Source organism: Anticarsia gemmatalis, chromosome 16, assembly GCF_050436995.1.
Source record: "Anticarsia gemmatalis isolate Benzon Research Colony breed Stoneville strain chromosome 16, ilAntGemm2 primary, whole genome shotgun sequence".
NCBI lineage: Eukaryota > Metazoa > Arthropoda > Insecta > Lepidoptera > Erebidae > Anticarsia > Anticarsia gemmatalis.
In genome coordinates, this window is record NC_134760.1 from 980335 (window position 1) to 1000885 (window position 20551).

General features: G+C 33.7%; 1 protein-coding gene across 5 annotated transcripts in view; it reads right to left on the reverse strand.

Moving 5' to 3' along the window:
- chico (insulin receptor substrate 1 chico) overlaps positions 1-20551 on the reverse strand; it is a 41795-nt gene that overhangs the window by 10822 nt on the left and 10422 nt on the right. For 2 of the 5 annotated variants that reach the window (XM_076124443.1, XM_076124444.1), the window contains 7 exons: positions 18904-19087; positions 14592-14717; positions 13941-14065; positions 11906-12007; positions 8025-8318; positions 6671-6772; positions 633-738 (listed from right to left, as the gene is read on the reverse strand). In XM_076124443.1, the coding sequence (XP_075980558.1) occupies positions 633-738; positions 6671-6772; positions 8025-8318; positions 11906-12007; positions 13941-14065; positions 14592-14717; positions 18904-19087 (1039 nt within the window). The remainder of the gene's footprint in view (positions 1-632; positions 739-6670; positions 6773-8024; positions 8319-11905; positions 12008-13940; positions 14066-14591; positions 14718-18903; positions 19088-20551) is intronic. The other 3 variants (XM_076124445.1, XM_076124446.1, XM_076124447.1) reach the window with 3 other exon arrangements.

Sequence of the window (20551 nt, forward strand, 5' to 3'; positions counted from 1 at the left end):
ATATTAGTGTCCAGTAACAGAGGGAAACCTATCGCCATGTATACGCATTGGTATACGTAAAGCACGTTACCAATACGTACCGTTTGAACATTTTGTTATCCGTGAGACAACGATCGTACGTCAATCAAATAATGTTAAATTATACATAATCGCATTAATCACTGTTATGTGTGATGTAACATAATAATCCTCATGACGCATGGGGGCAGAAATCAACACGTAATATAGCTCCTAATTGAATATACTGAGAATTTTCAATTACAATTTGTAATAAAAGGTAACACGTCACAGAAAATACATTTACTCATTATAGGATATTTATGTAACTATCTGCATCCTTTTAACAGTTGGATTAGAGCATGGTGCAATAATAAAATATAATTTATCTGTATGTAATCACGAAAAATAATGACAACTTTAGCGGCAAGGCACAATGGCCTATTTTTAAGTTCTATAGCTGAGCAAAGACCCTTGGATGTGCAGGCCACTTGGTCGTTTATTGCATCAGACCATTCATCTAGGAACACGTCCAAGTCATCCCGCCATCTCTGTTTTGGCGCGCAGTTTATAGACCTCGTGAAAAAAGCGGCCTTTCACTATTACAAGAGGGATATTTGGTATGGTGTACTTACTTCATAAAGTCCCTAGATATGTCACAGCAATCAGGCTCTTCGGGAATACGCGGAGTGCGGTACCACTCCACCATCGCGTCCGCCTCATCGCGGGACACCTCCGGACCTGGGTGACAAGGAAACAACATTATAACACTATATTATTATAGATAAGATACAGTAGTTGACTAAAACACTCAAGTGCTACGTGACGTTGCATTTCACAATAACTAGAAGCTCCTTATTCTCGAATCTCGAAACTGTCTTTCATCTCCACAAAAAAACGTAGTAGTGTTAGACGTAGTAATGTTGCCGTAGTTGTGATATGCCGTAGTATAGTTGCTGATGTCTACACTTTCAGTTATAGCAGGTGTGATCCACCAATGTGTAGAAAAAGTGTATGAAATATACCCACGTTTCACCATTTATTACATGATCTTATGGAATAGGGGAGAGTCTATTATCATCTGCACGGGCACGTTACGTTCCTCCAAGCTAGTTGTGATAAACAAATACATAAATATATTTATAATCGTAGTCGTAATACAAAGTTTATATAAATTCAACGTATGAGTAGGATAGACTAATTATAAACTTTGTCCATATAAAATGCTACCCTATAAAGAGACGCGTTTGAGTTAATTTGACTTTCCGCGTCAGTACTGCGTCATGCAAATAGCCATACAAAGACTTAATCAAATTAATTACAAAACATGAACAAAGCAATAACCTTAAGTCGTTACCTAAACATTCTAAGAATATATCTACCTCGGAAAAACTAGTATTTCTCAGGTTCTCATATGGAGAGAAAGCATGATTTTACGTATGTTGGTACTCCCTCGGAGTTTAGTAATATGTCCAGTAAATGAAAATAGGCGAAACGTAGGTGTATTTCATACACCTTTGCATATATCTTCGGGTATTACAGACGTGATATTATGTTTGTTGTAAGATTAACCAATTTTCTAACCATGTCATACCACATCCATGTTATACCCAGTTCTCATATATCGTATTCTGTGAGGCTTATATTAAAACACGTGTCAAAATCAATATATGAATCGCAAAATCAACAAATTGACGCCCAACGTAAAGAACTCTAGTTCTACTCGATCAAGAAGTCACTGCGAGTATAACTCACAGCTTAATCGAGTACAATGTGTAAGAACGAATCATAGTATTACAAACAACAACACAATTTAACCAAAAATCACCATTTCTTTTGTTTCGCTTCTTGGTGATCCTGGTTGTGTCTAATTCCGCCAATAACACAGCATTAAATAAAATATATCACAAAATATTTAAAGTTCAATCTTTTCGACTGCTATGCAACAATGTTGAAACAATAAGCCATCACCAAACTTGAAACACAAAACAGTTTAGAACAATCATTGCCAAAAAGTCACAGAGTAAAAAATGAGGAACAAATGCCAAAATGTCACAGAATAAAAATTTAAAGATTCTCACTTGCAAATCTCACTCGTTTTAAAAAAGAACTTCTTCTAGTCATGTTCCCGCCGAGGTTGTTTTGCAAATGGCTTTCAATACACATAATATTCCACTATACTATATGTATTTGTTATATTTTCCTTTACATATCGGTTAGGGTCATGGTTTTAAGGAAAATAATATCGTTCGTTAATTTGTATGGCGTTTATGTTATCTTAGTGAACTAATTTAGTTTTCGCGGTATTGTGAATAAATTTTATATATTATGTTAAAACGAGTTTGACAATACCTTATTGAGAAATAAATTTAACAAAATTTATTTATCATGAAATGAAAATTGATTTTATTTTGTGACCATTTTCCTTTGTGTATGTATGATAGCTGACCCGCGCAACTTCGCTTGCGTCATATAAGAGAGAATGGGTCAAAATTTTCCCCGTTTTTGTAACATTTTTCACTTGTATTCTGCTCCTATAGGTAGCGTGATGATATATAGCCTATAACCTTCCTCGATAAATGGACTATCTAACACTGAAAACATTTTTCAAATCGGACCAGTAGCTCCTGAGATTAGCGCGTTCAAACAAACAAACAAACTCTTCAGCTTTATAATATTAGTAAAGATTATTTGAATTAAAATAAATAGACAAGGCAATATTATTAACTATTTAAGTAAGATATTATGAGAATTTATCTAAGATTAACATCTTAAAATATCCTGAAATATGCTCTTTTGCGATTTTCTGAAGTATGTATAACCGTTTATATAATTTCCTCCTATATACAAACACTTCAATTTACACCTTGTTTAATAATATAAATAGCAACGATTCTGCGAAATATGATTCTATTTGAATTAATTAATTTCTAGTAGCTTCCTTGTAAGGTATTGAGGTTAATGAAAACGTGTGTTTCTCTTACAGAAGTCAAGGTACCTAAAGCTAATGTTTAATTTACTATTTTCATTAATATTGATATAATATATTATATACTTAATAATATATGAATATTAATGAAAATAGCTTTATTCGAGTAAAAATAATCTTAGTAATATTATAAAAACTAAAGTTTGAAAATTTGCATGGCTACTACTAATTCAATCGGGGCTAAACAGATTTTGATTTTTGGTAGTACAAATTAATTAATTACCACATAAGGTACTTTTTACCCTGCTAAATATTTTAAGTTTACTTTTCAATAACAAATAAGTGATTAATTGAAAACAAGTTTCATTATTAGTTAATTGTTTATAGCTTAATTAGTTTATTTCGTTAATTAGGGTATTGAGTAATACAACGATAAACCATATCGGTACAATAATTAGTGCATATCGTTCTAATTTTGGCATAAGCCCGACCATACATATTTACTATAAAGTTTATTAATAGTATTTTTGCCTGATAAAGTTAATAAAATACTGGTAAATAACAGTTAATAACGCATTATAATATTCAAAAATAAAGGTCAAAATAAAACACATTTTAATAAATAATTTAAAAATATATTTTTGATTTAACAATTTTTGTGCAAAGACAGTAAAGGTACATGTGAATAAGTACATAAAATATAATCTCATTTTATACAAGCCAATTTGAACCTTATTCTAATAGGATAGAGGCTTTTATACAGCAACACTGAATATCACACATACATTAAAATGTATAAACGGAACGGATACGTGCGCATACGTGCACGTGTACGTATAGGTATAATTTGAATAATTACTAATACAAATATCACATTGATTTTACAGTATTTTTATTACTTTAGATCATTTTACAAACTTAACTTATATTCCAAGTAGAATCTAGTCTAACCACGTGTCTATTCTATAGATAAAAATGTATACGTATATTTATCTTTTTATTCGCTTCCCAGCTACTACTAACAACCCTTCATAGATATAAATAAATACTTCTACATTTAAAACTACACATTCAATAAATTATCTAATAAATTACTTTAGTCAAAATAAATATCTATTTATACTACAAAGGGTTGTAGTCTAAATAGATATTTATTTTATTGACTCCAAAAATCGTTTTACAATGAGTTAATTATCCTCACAATTTAATTGAAATTTGTATACAAAATAAATTAATTAGACTACTATACTAAATTCAGTCATACTCTACTCCCAGAAATAATCAACTACATTAAAACAGTCAAAACATATTTATACTACATACTCACACACGGTATAACTTCACCAAAACCGATAGATTTACTAGTTGTTCTAGCTTAATTTAGTCAAATACTCTATCATGATTTCCTTCGAATTGTGTTGCGGTCCACGAATAAAATTTTACTCGTGTTCGAGCAAAACCCCTACGCAATACCGTATGTGAGTACCCAACATTAAAGCCCAGTCTCACCAATTCTAAATATGTATTAAATTCCTACCAGGTGGAGGTTTGACAGCTTTTTATTTTATTTTATCGTACGGTTAGTGGGCAACCTAGTGACATAAAGTTACCCGAACGGTCTTTGACATAACTTAACGACTGTTATCTTGGTACCTATACAAAAACCGGGACAGAATTTTTACGTTCAAATCCAGCATATGGTTACCCGCCTATCCATACCCATTTAACCGCGCCAAGGTTGCTTAACCCACTGATCGTTTACCGACTGGTGAGCACAACTGGCTATGAGCGCCTCTAATTATGACAATGAAATGAGAGTTTATCTTATACATTTTCTGTCACTTAGCAGATGAGTTATATGACACTTTATTATAGACTGTGAACCTGGCTTTTTAAGTTAAAAAAAGTATACTAAAATCATAAAGTTCCAAAATGTTGCGCAACATTGACTCTTCTACTTTCCTTTATTTTTCGAAACACTTCAAGTATCTCATATTTCGCTTGCAACTTCTCTTCTGACGTCATAGATTGCAACGCAGGTATTAAAGACAAAGCGAATCGTTCATCTTCATTCAAGTCGTTGAAACCTTCAAGATTTGCATACATATGCCTTGTTTCATTCCCCGGTATTAATATTTCATTCTCTGATTGAACTGGTTCGACTATTTCTGTACTAGTATAAAGATTTCCTTCAGCGTTGGATATAACAGATTGTAATAACAATCGCTCCAAATGTTTGAATTTCTGTCGATTCTGTTGTTCCTTTCTCTCTCTATTGTATGAAGTTCGCCATATATGCCATCTCTCTCGCACTGCATCTGAAATTAAAATATAACAATAACTTGTATTCATTAGATTCTAACTACAGGGAAGCTTCTAATGATGAAGCAATTATAGTTCAACAACTAAGTAGACGCAGAGGTATACAAAATTCAGAATTTAGAACATCAGAAACTGACAGTGGCCTGATATTAAAAATAATTTATTTAAGATTATACATTGAATTACTAGTCATAATCAAAATAAATAGTACATGGTTAGGCTCTCTACTAAGTTGTCGGACTGTACTGGCTAAACTGTGAAGGAATGTTGATCAAATACTTTACTAGTGACATCTAGTGGGCGACGTTAAAACTATAACGTCATCAAGCTAAATAATTAACGTTTTAAAAATAAAAGTTCAGCAAATGAAGTATGTTCTATGACAAGTGGGTATACTAGTGACATCTAGTTCTTCTAAAATGAATGAGCTTACAAAGTATGCAAGGGAACTGCTGAGCGAAGAATCCTCCCCTTGGATTTTATGAAAGGTTTATTCGAATGAAAGACCAATTCAAGGAGAAATACTATAATATGGACATTTAAAAATAAATTTACATTGAATTTTGTGATCAAAGAAATTGTTCGCAGAAACTAATTTGTGGTACATTCCAAAATATTGGTCCCCAGAAGTGTATGTATGTTGTGAAACCGAAGTAATTGCAATATAAATTTTTTTTTGGAGATATAATAAATCTTGTCGTTTGTATTTTGTATCCATAAATAACGAAGCATGAAATTCTATTACGATATTTGTAAAATAAAATTTAAAGAACCATTACGCCCTGTCCTCAATTTCCTGAAGACAGAAAATTTTGAATAATGTTTTCAGTAACGTTTTAGTATTAGGCCGTGTGTCATCGATCAACTGTGGACAGGTCGCATCGGTTCTAAGTGTATTGCAATAATAATATACTGAAATACATAAAAGTTAACTTACCATGTTTTGTATTTTTCCATTGGTTTTCTTCTATTAGGTTTAAAACACTTTGAAACTATTCCAACACTGAGACGAAATAGAACAATTTCCGTATTCGTGAACAAAACTCAGACGAAAGTGAATGCATAGAGCATTCGATACTCAATTATGCGATAACGTGTATATTATTTGTATTTTTTACATTAAAATCTTTCAGTTTAACACACACCTTTTGGTTTATTTACTTACGGCCTTACAAAATAATATCCAAATTAAAATATTTTTTTAAATTTATAGTCTAAAAAACTTAAAAAACAAAATTTTACATTTTCATCTCAAAACAAATAACTCTTTTTAACTTAAAAATCGCAACTAACAACGAAACGTCACTCAATTTCAAGAATCACGACCAATAGAGTGCTTGACTTGATACTTAATAGTAGTAAAAAGTTCTAGACTGAGAGACGTTTAAAAAATCATAAAATTATACAAAATGTCAATCTTACCTTCTAGATCATTATTGAACCTGGCCGGCGGTCTCTCGACTTCAAACGACGAACACGAGCGAGAAGGCATACTGTCACACCTGTTCCTTAACGTGCCCGCGTCTGCAAGCAAATGTACCAATGAATACTTGTACCAAATTGAACTTTAAATACCAGTGATAGGGTGTAAAATAGAGTGTTCTTGCTACGGAAGTGAATTGTGTTGCATACAAAATTGAACCTTATGAAGATAGTAATAAGGTGTAAATTTGTGTTCAATACTATGGAAGTGAATAGTATTGCATTACAGAATTGGACTTTATGCAAACGTGGTTGTGTTTGTGTCTTCATGCATTAAATTAATATGAATATGTATTCAACGGTTGCTGTGTTTTTATAGACCAATAGCAATGTGTGGAAATTGTGACTCTATATGCAAAAGATAAGGTGTAAATTAGCTTGTATTTCGCAAGTGTGTTATTGTCTAAAATCCCTTGAAATATTTTGTACATAATAATATCATTTTGAAGTATATGTTTAGTTTTCTTTCTCTTCTGTAGTCGTGTGTATTATTAATCTACTGTTTGGGAGTACTGCATAAAATCTAAACATGCCAAAATAATATTTCAGTTAAATTTTAAAAGCGAAGCACTAACTACATTGGGGGCTAAACAGCAAATTATATAAATAATTAAAAAATACATTTTATAAATAAACTTAAATTATATAAAAAGTATGTATTTACACAAAGAACTTACCTCGTAATCTATATACAAGAGTACAAATCAAGACTGTCACCTTACAATAACACGAAAAGCAGAAACGAAAACATGCAAACAAACAAATTCTTGTCTGTCTGTCTGTCTGAAGCACGCCTATAACTACACGCAAAAGAACAAAACATTCCAACGGGCCACCTAAACAAGAATTTCTACTATGGTAGTAAATGGTAGGATCAAATCTACCATGGTAGAAATAATACAACGAGGATAGTGTTAGTAGGTGCGATGCAATGTACGGTTAAATATGAAATATGCATGAGTTCAGGGAGCGCTCATATTACACATAGATTTTATGATAACTTTGAAGAATTTGATCTTTCTATGCCATATTATTTGGCTTTGAAGCCACTGTTAAAAAGTTCAAATGAAAAATGTATTAAATAAATAGTACTAGAATACTTTCAAGTAATTTTAACAACACCAAGTAGATTTTTGTCTTAAACAAACCCTTACTTCTATTTATCATGTTACTTTAAAAAATATTACCAATATTAGTGATCTTTTAAATAAATTTCCATTTTGTTAACACAAAACTACTACGAAATAACCAAAAGTTATAAAAAAATCCTATGAACGCCCCCAAAAATACATACTCTTAGAATGAGCCGGCGACAATTTGGACCACCTAGTCCCGGTACTGGCGCGGCGAGACCATTGCGTCTTCTTCTCTCCATTGACGGCTTTACACGACGAATGCGATATGTTCTTCTCAAGCATAACGCGATCTACTTCGTCCCCAGTCAAGGGAGCGGATCTCGTCCTTCCATGGGATATCTTCAACGGTTCTTGGAAGATACAGCCAGTAGGCAATGATTCTGTTCTATGGTGCTTTATGAGACGCACCGGCGCGTCTGTTTTATCTGTTAGTGGGTTATTCTGGCTGTCGGCTGTAGACAATGATAAGCTACACGTAAAACTTATGCACCCAGTGGCACCCGGTGCGAGGTTATGAGTTAATGGGTGGAAACGATGGCGTTTGTCGATGATATTTGAGGTACTTAGTTCTTCTAATATTATGCATCATTAATTTTTTGTTTACAAAACGATATGATTAAATAAGATCTAACTATAGATGTCAATGTTTTTCGTACAGATGGAGCGACTATGTCTCGATGCAACGGTTGAATGTGTGTCCGTAGGACGTACGAACGTATACGAATGAACGTATACTATTGTACAAAATAGTCGAAGATGAAAAAGTCCTTTGAAGTTGTCTATAACAAGAATTTTTCTTCCCAAAAGTAACTCCTTTTTGATTATTTAACTTAAAATAAAATAAATTTTAAACGGATGTTGCAGATTGATAGAGAATATTTTTGTATAAAAATATTATACCTTTGAAAACACCATCGTTTGCAAAATGGGTTATATTACAATGTTAAAAATGTGGCATACATTTTATATTTATAATACAATATTTTACAATTGTGTTTATACATTACTATCACATACTTATTTATATATTTAACATGGAGCTATGATTCATGCCACATCTTTTAAAAATGATGATTGGAGCTTGGCAAAATCTATGAAGAACCTTAAATTGATTGTGTTATAACTGTGTACTACAAAATTGGGTTTTTTGTCGCTTCAATAGGTTTAAGGTTCAACTGCATTCAATAACATAGCCTTATTTATGTGACTGATGTATAAATACGGCTCTTAAAAATAACAAAACTAATTTATTTAGAAGTAAACCCAAAAATTTATAAAAGATAGCGAGCAAGACATAAAACAAATATTTTTTTTGTACAAAATTCTCCATAAATGTTGCCATACTCGTATTCAAAAATAAATACTTATGTATAATCATGTGTTGTGTTTGTATAATGAGAACCCACACTCGTGGCCAATACCGGTACCCGCATGCATGCATACAAAATGCCGACAACGATATACCATGCATGCAAAACAAATTTAACTAAAATAACGTTAAATTGTTCTCATTATTTCATTGCATTTGTTTAGGTTTTCACAATATGTAATATGCAAAATAAGTTTTTGTACAACAAATTACTCGGTTTACCAAAAAATCTAGAGTCAGGTACGATTATGGTGAGCTAGTAATGATCGCCAGTTTATTAAACAGCAAGTCGATTGTTTTATATTTATCGAGCAAGGTTAAACTACCATTTCGAACTTCTTTAAGAAATAAGTCGATAGCTTAAGTATTTTATAAAAATAAACCTCTTTATTTTTTATGTGTCATATGACATATTGTGAAAATCCATTACTATTAGCATTTATAGAAATTGCGGAAAGTTCTCTTTTTGGCAAATCCACTGTCTAGACACTTTTATTCTTACCAAACTTTATAGTACAGTCAGCAACAAAAGTCCAACTAATTCAAAACTCAAGATACGTGGTAACCACAACGATACAGCAATAAATAATAGGTGATTGAATTTTGAATTTGCTAAGTGACTTTTCTTGCTAACTGTACCTGCTGAGTTGCTTTAGAAGAGCATAAGTATTATTATATCAAAAGCCCTGAAATACAGTATATAATTATTTCAGCATTTTAGTTTCACAATCCATTCTTATTAATATTCTAACTAATAATTACTTATGTTAAATCACATTTTTACTGTTATATTATTATTTATTAATACTTTTAAGCCCCCATTCAAACATTTAAATATTTTAATATTACTGGTTTATAATTAGGGTCAATAAATTGGTATATACTAAAATAAAATAAAGATTTTACGGCGATCCTACGGATCCCATTTCAAAAAGGCTGCCTATGCTTTTGTTATTTACTAAAACAAACGTTTATTAATAAGACGATCTTGTAGATTCCCACTATATCTTATGAATCCACAACTATTTAATACCTATATACCTTCAATAAGATTCTTATAATAATAAGAAACATACACAATAACATTTACTATATGAGAAAGTAAGTATAAACTAATACAAAAACATAAAAACAATGATAATGAAATGATACTAAACAATTATTGACCCTAACAAGCTTTTATATTACAATATTAGTATAGCACTTTATTTATTAGTAGTTTATATTATTTGTAAGCAAGGACTTTTAGTCACTTTAATATTAATCACTGTCAGTTTTAGCGAAAGCTTTTTAATTTAATTATCGTCGATTCTGACCATCAAATTCATAATCTCACTGCATTTTTAACATAAATACTAACAAACATTTTTTTTAGTGGCAATATCAGTATCATAGCTGGTAACCCACAATAGGTATAACACAAAAAAAAACTAAAATAATTCACGAACGAAAGAAATCTATTTTATTTCAAAAGTAAAATGAACAACAATAATAATGCAGAGAAATTAAAATTTGATGAAAACAGAATCGACAAACTTTAATCATCATACGAAAATTCTCGACAAGAACAATTAACTCCGAATTAAAGAAAAAACGAAGAATGAATATTGAAACATCAAAGTATTAAGAAGAAAGTAAGTGCAAGACACATCTTGATGAAAACATCTCTAAAGCCTTCATCGTAAACATTTGTTAAGCAACAAAGTTGAATCAACGTGTTGCTGAATTGCTGTCAAAGCATGTTTTTTTATAAAGACAACTCCCGCACAAAGAATTGCTCTTGTGTTTCGAGCCTTTACAAACATACAAACAACGGACACAAATTACAACCAGACCCGAAACAATTATTTGTGGATCGCACAAATAATTGTTCCGGATGGGAATCGAACCCACGACCTCCCGATACAATAGCGACGTGGCGACCTAAACCACAGCGCCACGGAGGCAGTCGAAACGAAATTTCCAGCAACAATTCTCGCCGTTCATCAACAACATTGATCAACTGTCGCTAAACATATATTTACTATGAATAAGAGGCTTTACTCTAAACAAGGGTGAAAAGGTCAACAGAAAAGTGCTCAAGAAACAAAACAGAACATATAACTCAACGATCACAGGAAGATCTATCATTCAACTAACAAATTCAACTCAAACGAAACCTCAATCTGTCCTATCAAATCAACTCCAATACAATAGTCAGTCTGTCTGTACAACATTCAGTTTGTCAATGACAAATCAATTCAGAATTATATTTGGGCCTAGGAATGGCTAGTTTTAATTTAGTATGCGATATAATTTGCCAAAATCAGTAATCAAAATCGACACCAACATTTTAACTGCACTGTCCACTGTTCGGTGTTACCAATTAACTTAACTTCATCATATTTTCATGCTTGAAGTCATGTAAAACACCTGCTAGATAACTTAAATGTTTCTTAAATTCACAAAGATAACTAATTTTTTTATCACATACAAAAAAAGATATATCAAATGACGACGAAATTATTTCTCTCCTATCATTCGACAAACGTAATCTCTATTGAATATAAAACCTATACAACTTATAAACTACATGCATCCGTAAGCGTATTAGTGCCTATATCCGGAAGCGAGACTAGCCTATCCCAAGCCCAAACAGGCATTCATTCACGTAATATATACAAGTAGTACCGTTGAGTGGCAGTGCGGGGTGCGCGGCCGACTCGTCGATGGAGTACGTGGCGCTCGCGCACACGCACTGTCTAATGCACGAGCCCACACACAGCCCCTTGTCTGCAAGGGACAACCTACTTTAACCCTTAGCCCTAGAGTACATTATCCTTTTTGCCTCCAAACGACATCAGTAATACAAATTCATAGACGTTCGTATATAAACGTATATGAATCTAAAAGGACTGATGTCGCTTGGTAAATTAGAATAGATAAGCCTTTTTGGTTGTGAGCGAAAACGGTGTAAGCGAAATAATAGTTATGAAGTTGACGCTGTTGCCATAGCAACTTATATAAAGCGTGGTTGATGTTGCAGCAAGTTTCTTTGTAAAGAAAAGCGTATTTATAGACCCGCGTGATGTCCGCAATAAGTTCAATTAACTTTGAGCAGACTGTTATACAGAATTTAAACTTTATTTATGTTGATTCTGATTTCTGTATTTATGTACACAGAATATAGCCCTTCTTCCATGTTGGAGTCGGCTTCCAGTTTAACCGGATGCAGCTGGATACCTGTATTTTACATAGAGCGACTACCTATCGGACCTTCACAACCCAGTTATCTGGGTATCCTTCGGTAAGACTGTTCGTCAGACTTTCAAGCTTCTGACTACTGTTAACGACTGTCAAAGATCTTTGAAATGATCACAAAATAATTCATATTACCGTTTCACTAGCAAGCAAAGCAGCTTATCTATTAACAACCTAACCTAACCTTTACATAAAAAATCCTATCAATGAGACACATTTACAAAACAGGGCTTAAACAATATTTTAGTTACAAAATGCCGTATTTTAACATCATTTTATTTAACAAAAAAATGTTAGTCACGTCTAAAAGGTATTCTATTCTAAATAAAAAGCATCTATCTCTACTACAAGTGACATGAGAGCAAGCAGAAATGTACTAACTACTGACAAAGGAAATTAGCCCTTGTGACGATGTGAATAAGGTCTACTATATGAAACACAAGATGGCCACTTGTTCTGGAGTGTGGTATATAGTTATAAACAGAAACTAAGTTAAAAAAGTATTTGTGTTTTCTAATAAGTTTTAAAATCTATGTAAAGAACACATAATATGCTTCTTTTGAACATGCTCACATTGAAAATATTGACATAAAAAGTTTTATTTCCAATAACTGTACTCTTAGGCCGATCGTAAATAAGGCTACGCAAATTTTCGATATTCATTTTACGATTTTAGTCGAGTTTGACGATTTTAGTCTTCAAGTAACTCGTGTAAAAATCTCATTGGTTTTGTATGAAGATAGTCGCTTGAAGACTAAAATCGCTGTATATCGAAGATTTGCAAAGCCTTATTATGTATGGCCTTATGTTGTGAAAACGCTTACATTCATTCAAAACCCCTTCATTTTAATAGTCAATACCAATCACATATCAAAAGAATAGAAAAAAAAACGATTCCCATTCGCATCGTAATATCTACATAACAAAATTTTCCCAGCATAACAAACACATAACGATATTACCCAAGGTATTTCCCAAACTATCTAACCGTCAACTATTATCTAATATCACACGGGAATAAACGCGAATCGTGCATTTTTTCATTCTTCGTAACATTTTACTAACACACATGTTATGTAGCAAGATATTCTAAACTTTTTACTATTCGGTATCTACGTTTGAGATTAAAAATTACTTTAGTGAAATAGTTCTGAAGCGTTACGCTAGAGGCGCTGATAAAATTTTCATGAGAAGTTTCTTCTTAAGTTTTGTTGTGGATGGTAAAAAAACGCTGTGATAACCTCATATTGTCGACAGATACTACGCTACGCATACGTGCACGATATGTCTTCGTTGGATAAACGCCAGTATAAATGAAATATAAGGCGTCAACCAACAGTAGCAAGAATGCATGATTCTAATTCCCATATAATATTAAACAACAGTTTCATAACTACAGTGTATAAACCACAGACCACACTCCATAGTCCCCGTAACCCTTCAACAATGATAATGTAGTACATACCGGAGAGGCCGGCCCTTCCTCGTCCGTCGGAGTATGTCTGTCTCCTCGCCGGCAGCGGTTCAGCCGCGCCTAGTACGATGTGGTCGCGCTCGTTCTCTGTTTCACGGGCGCAGTTGCGCATCGCACTGGAAATACATAAAAATTGTTTCAGGATAAGTTTAAGTAGTAAAAGTGAGATGACGTTAAGTCATGTAAAGAAATCAAGTTTCAGGAAGAGTGACTGTTTTATATTAACCCACAGCGCTTAATTTCTGCCTGTAGAATTTACAGATTGTTAATAATAATATGTTATTCTGTGAGTTTATCCTTTATAATCTATATTCGGTACAATAGCGAAGTAAAGAACGTGACTCTCTTAACTCCTAAATGCCTGAAGGTCGATGACGATTGAAAAGAGTGGCCGTGAGTTTCTTGCTTGCTCTTCTCATACGGCTCTACCCCCTTTCCGAGCTTGTGGTAGATTCAGTAATAGTAACGACTATCATAAGTGTCAATATTTGACCTAAACGAATAAATGATATGATTTTGATTTGAGGCCGAGAAAACGTGAACACCGCTCCTACAGAAAACTGTCGAAATCGGTGCACAGAAAATGTTCCATACGCCTTCAAACTACATTATCAATGGCATATTAATATATGGTTATCTTACTGGTAAATGGTAGAGTGCATGCTCTGCGCGATGTTGGAGTCGTCGGTGTGCATCCAGAGCTCGCCGGCGCCGGTCGTCGTCTGGCGCCCCACCTCCATGTAGAAGAAACACTCGGAATCGCCACATCTGAAACATTACACCTACATTATTATCACTTTTATTTGTAAAGGACGAGAATTTTAAGTTTAGATATTACTAGCTGACCCGCGCAACTTCGCTTGCGTCACATAAGACAGAATGGGTCATAATTTCCCCCGTTTTTGTAACATTTTTTACTGGTAGTCTGCTCCTATTGGTCGTAGCGTGATGATATATAGCCTATAGCCTTCCTCGATAAATGAGCTATCTAACACTAAAATGATTTTTCAAACCGGACCCCTAGTTCCCGAGATTGGCGCGTTCAAACAAACAAACTCTTGAGCTTTATAATATTAGTATAGATAGTATCATGTTATAGAGGGTCTGCTAACAATTGAATATCAATATAGGGGATCATCTGAATGCTACAAGCCTTAAGTCCAAGGCATACACCTTCGGAAAAACCTTAGAGACCAGCAATAATAATGGCGGACTATCTTATACTCTTCAACTATGATTGGCACTGGTTCATCCCTCAAAATTTGTTGATATAATATCTGAAAATTTTATGGTAGTTTACGAGATCGAGAACTTAGCGACAGCTACGACAGTTGCTAAGGCATGTGTCATTCAGGTAACACAGTTGTAAAGTCCGATTGTTCGAATCGACTTTACATTAAAGTAGCATGTAATAACCGAAATAAAATAAGCTTGATTAGACCGCAACTAACTGAATTTCAATTTCATATAATGAGACCAGTAAAAGGTATTCACCCAAAACTAAAATGAAGCCCGATTAGTACCCAATTTGATTGCAGACCTAACTGAATATCCGCGTCTTATTCAATTAAGCCACAAAATATTTCCACGCAAGGAATCTCAACACATAATGGGCTACATAGAAACATGGTCTATTCGCTGTTGTTCAGTTGAGCTATTAAACGCAATGCAGTGGTATTTGAGTGGATTGCTGCATTTACCATGAAAACGTTTTGTATGAGGCAAGGTCTACTGTTTTACATACCAAACGATGTAGCTAGCGTACAGGGTGGTTGTATTCAGGGACGAATGAAGACAGCGAAATGGGTAGCGATTTGCACAACGATTAGTTAGTATACGTATTTTTCAAACGGATTGATAGAAAATGACTTTTTGGTGTTCAGCGTAGATTTTGAATAAATATACGAAAAAGGTAGGAGGAAAAATTATATCAGATCCTTAACTACTTTCCCTAATAATAATTTTACTAAGTAAGTTTATCAACATCACCAAAAAAGGGTTTTTTTTTTTAATAATTTACCGATATTAAACATGCAACGCGAGAGTTTTAAAGTTATGACTACCGTCATAAGGTCACATAACAATTTATTCGTCGCAAGCAAGCAAGCAAGCAAACAAACAAACAAAAAATAATATTTTATTGAGAATTCACACGATCGACAAGAAACGCGCGTGTATGCAAAGTTCTGAGAACATCTCACACTGTCACGCATAATCACACGAACGAGGATTGCAAAACAACATTATTACTCATAATAATAATAATATATCTAGTTATCTCTTTAACAATTACAAAAAACTGCCTCTGTGCCGTCGGTATATGACTGCTGATCATCAGGTATCTATCGGGTTCGATTTCCGAGTCGAGCAACTACTCGAGTACTATTGGTAACTATTAACAGTAAAGTAATACTAAGTAAAGTAGAAATAGGCTCGTCCCCTATTACATGGGATTTACATCGTTAATCGCGAAACTTTGGTGTATTTTATACACCAACACCTTCATTTATAACAGGTGGGATGATGGACTATGAATTAATATATTCATTCATAGTTTTCGCATCATTTTAAGTCACAAGGATAATAAAAAATCGTGAATACCCCAATAACAGGGTGGTTGAAAGCGCGACGAGCCTCTTAGGCTATATAGCCACTTTCAAACCAAACATTGACTGATATGCATGGTTTAAAAACATTGCCTACGAAGTAATGTCAAACGCATGACGTCGGTCCTGTTTACTACAAGTTGTAGAAATTATCTAAATTCTCGGAACACCGCGCCCACTGTCACGCGTAATGACTAGAACAAGGATTACAAAACAACACTCATTACTCATAATATTATACTAGATAATTCTTAACAACTACAAAAATATTAGTTCAGTTGAAGCGATAATTGGAAAAGTGTGTATTCTAAAAAAAGGAAAATATCGTAAGCTAAAGCTTAAATAAAAAGCTTTTAAATTCGTTATTTTCCAACCACGGCTATCTCCGAGTATAGAGTATACTCGGGACAAGCCGTGGTTCTGTTAAACTTCACGTTAGATTAGGAAGGTAAGTAATCTTTGAGACAATCTGCCTATAGATGGGTGAACGCTATATAGCATACGTTACTTCCGTTCCTGATTTATACGTGGTTTGAAAAGATTGCCTACGACTTACGAGTGATGACAATCGCGTGACATGAAAATCCCGTTTACTACAGGATGTAGAAATTATCAATTAAATTTTCCCGAAACACGTTACACTGGGCGGTAAACGATAACACGAAACAATACAAACCGATAAATTGACAAAACAATATTATCACAACCACATCCTGTATTAATGAAATATATCAACTTTTACATGCATTTTCCCCCAATTAGTATATTATGCGTCATTTACTACATAATCGTGAAATACAACTTCCTTGTGTTTAAGTACGTATACATTTTTTAGTAAAGCGTCGAAAGGGGGTACACTCCTACTCTTAAAATAAGACCAGGAAGATTTATATGAGGATATCACAAATATTTTGATAATATCAGAAACTAAGGCGAAAAAACAACCTCAAGAGACCATGCCGAAAAATTATGCCCGAAAATACTTTGTATCTTATTGTTATTAGAAAATGCAAGAGACTAATATGATAGACCATATCTGGTCGGATACATAATATATGTTTTTTTTTACTATCTTATATTTACATCATTGATGGAAATGGATTCCAGGGGGCCATGGCAGTAGCCTAGCGACATCTTAAACTAAGTTAAAGGTACCGTCTAATCGACCATTACTTCACCAGTTATTCTTTATCTATAAATATATTTAATATTTAGATTACTTATTGGGTTTTACATCACGACTGGGAATTTCCCCATCAGGTTGAACAAACAAATATTAATTTAGTATTGTTTCCTTCAATCGTATGATAAATATTGTTATTTTTACTTACAGGATCGGACTAACGGCTTGGCGGAGAAGGGGAATCCCGGGAAAATATACATTTTGTTTTATCGGACAATACCTAGTTGAATCTTTTAGAGGAATAATGATTTAACTAAGTCTGAATTTCAAATTATGATAAGACAAATTTATGTTCAAGAAAGATATTTGAGTTAAGACCCATTTGTTGAAACCTAGAAACAATTTTCTTAATTTATTGAGGCCGTATTCCAGAACAGGGGGTTAGGAGTCTTGAATAAAAAAATATTTGAACAAATTTTGCTGTTAAAATATGGACTTTTAACTATATAAGTAACCTTCAAAACTTTAGAGTATCAACGACCCGTTGTTACTTTAACTATTCACGTAGAGTAATTCGAAAAAAACCACCTTAACTGCGATTCCACGCTGATTATCTTGCGAACTATAAACCAGGGTACAAAGTACAAAGGTATATCACGATAAAGTGTAATTTGGATGTAATTAACAACATATTAAATATTAGCGGTAGTTTTTTGCGTTTTAACTGATTTAGTTAAATAGCCCGTCAACAGGTGAATTTAAAACTTTGTTTATAATTGCAAAAAAATATGAAACATGTTAAGAACGTAGAAGCTGACATAAAATTGCTGCGCAGAGGAGAACACCGGTACCTACTAAAGCTGTGAGAAATGTATGGAACTGGCAGTTTGTGCTCCAATTTCTGATCGCACGCACGAAGCCTGTACTTTGTATTAGATACCATTAGGAAATAATAAGCTATGCATATTAATCTCAGTTACCCTATTTTCCGGGTAAGCCATTCGGAAATGCTGTAAGCAACTAATAAAAAAATCCCATTTGGTCACTATCTCCGTATTAAGCGGAAAAATTACTAGACGGACATGCCAACGGGCAAGTCTGAAGACATGTCACAGACAGTCTGGCCCTACCCTACACTAGCAAAAATCGCACAAATTTACAGGTTCGCGGTGAGGCCGGCTCTCCAAATGTCATGAAAGTATCCAAAAGAAAGTCGATACAGTACCTCCGAATATTCTTCAAGGAGTACTCCACCCTCTCGGGTATGCCGAGGTCGCTGATGACGTTGTTGTGACTCTTGATCTTCACCAGCGTGAGGGTCTTGTCCGTGAGGCACAGGTTGTACAGACCCTGGATGTTCTTCGTCGCTCCAAGACCTTTCTTCTGCACGTTCACTTGCCATACGTGTTCTGGAATTTGTTGAAATTATGCTAAGCATCAGTTGAACTACATAACAGAAATTTTTGGCAGAAAGAGGTCTAAAATGTCGTTTTACAAGGGATAAATAAAAGTTGCGTATTCGCATATCTTTTTTTTGTAGATGTTATTACCAGCCTATAAATAAATAGATACAATAAGTATATCATCATAGCCAATTTTCACAGAATATTAATAAACAAATATTATGGTTGGAGCCGAAGTGTGAACGACTGCCGATGATGAGGGTTCGATTTCGTATTAAAAGGATTTTTTTTTATATATAAAACATGGGCCGAATCGCTAAATAACAAAACTTGAGATTATTAAATAGCAATTAATAGCATACACCAGTAGGTACAGTCGGTACAGATAATTTTAATGAATAGAATACAAATATAGGTACAGAAACTAAAATATTTCTTAAAACATGTGGTTAACAAAACCACAACACCCCATATAACGTTTGAACTTCCTCTAAAACTGCGTCAGAAAGTGGCAGATAGTCACAATAAACAGGAAAAATGCGAGTAAATACGAAAATCGCTACTTATTCATTCAACCACAGGGTAAAGGATAGGTAATTTAAAACTGAGTCATACTCAACGAAAACATAAAAACAATGTGTGTGTTCGTGATGAAACTCATGAAAACAAAGTACACATATAATATATACCTACTTAAATACTATACACAATAACTATTCTGTTTGCCTTCCAAGAGCGGGTTCAGAATTTCTACAGGGGCACATGGCGAGAACAAAATATTCCCCCCTCTCTACGTTCAGTAGTATTAAAAAACTATTCTTATAAAGCCGTTTAGGGGCATATGATCATGACCACTCTCCTCATGGATCTGTCAATGCCCCAAAAAGATTAATCTACTATAATTAAAAGTCGTAATATCAAAGCTGACCGCTGTTTACGCTTTCATTCTTCGATCTCTTTTCCTTGTATGTATAGGAAGATGGGATGCATCAAAACCACCTACCTACAAATTTGCGGGTATTTTTTCATTCCCATGTCATAGGGGCCTAGCTTATCGCGGGGACTATCCCAAGCCCCAGGATACAGTCTTTGTTACAAATATAATTGCTGATAAGAATTTATTAACATTCATTTATTATTTAATAACTTAACGCCTTTTACCCCCGACGATCTGAACAGAGATGTACCAAAAAAACACGTACTTTTTCAACCCAGGCATCAAACTCTAACCATCCAGTATCAACACTATTGCTTCTGCAACGAGAGCAATAAGTTCAAACTTAACATTCAACTGACAAACAAAAACATTACAAAACGAAATTTTCCCAAGCTCATATCTAGAGCTATAATTATACAATGCCTGGGTCATTAGTGTTCAGCACTGACCTAATGACCTACAAGTCTATTTGAATACACCACCGTGTTTTCATAGCCCCTACTTACTATGTTGCACCGTATGATAAACAGATT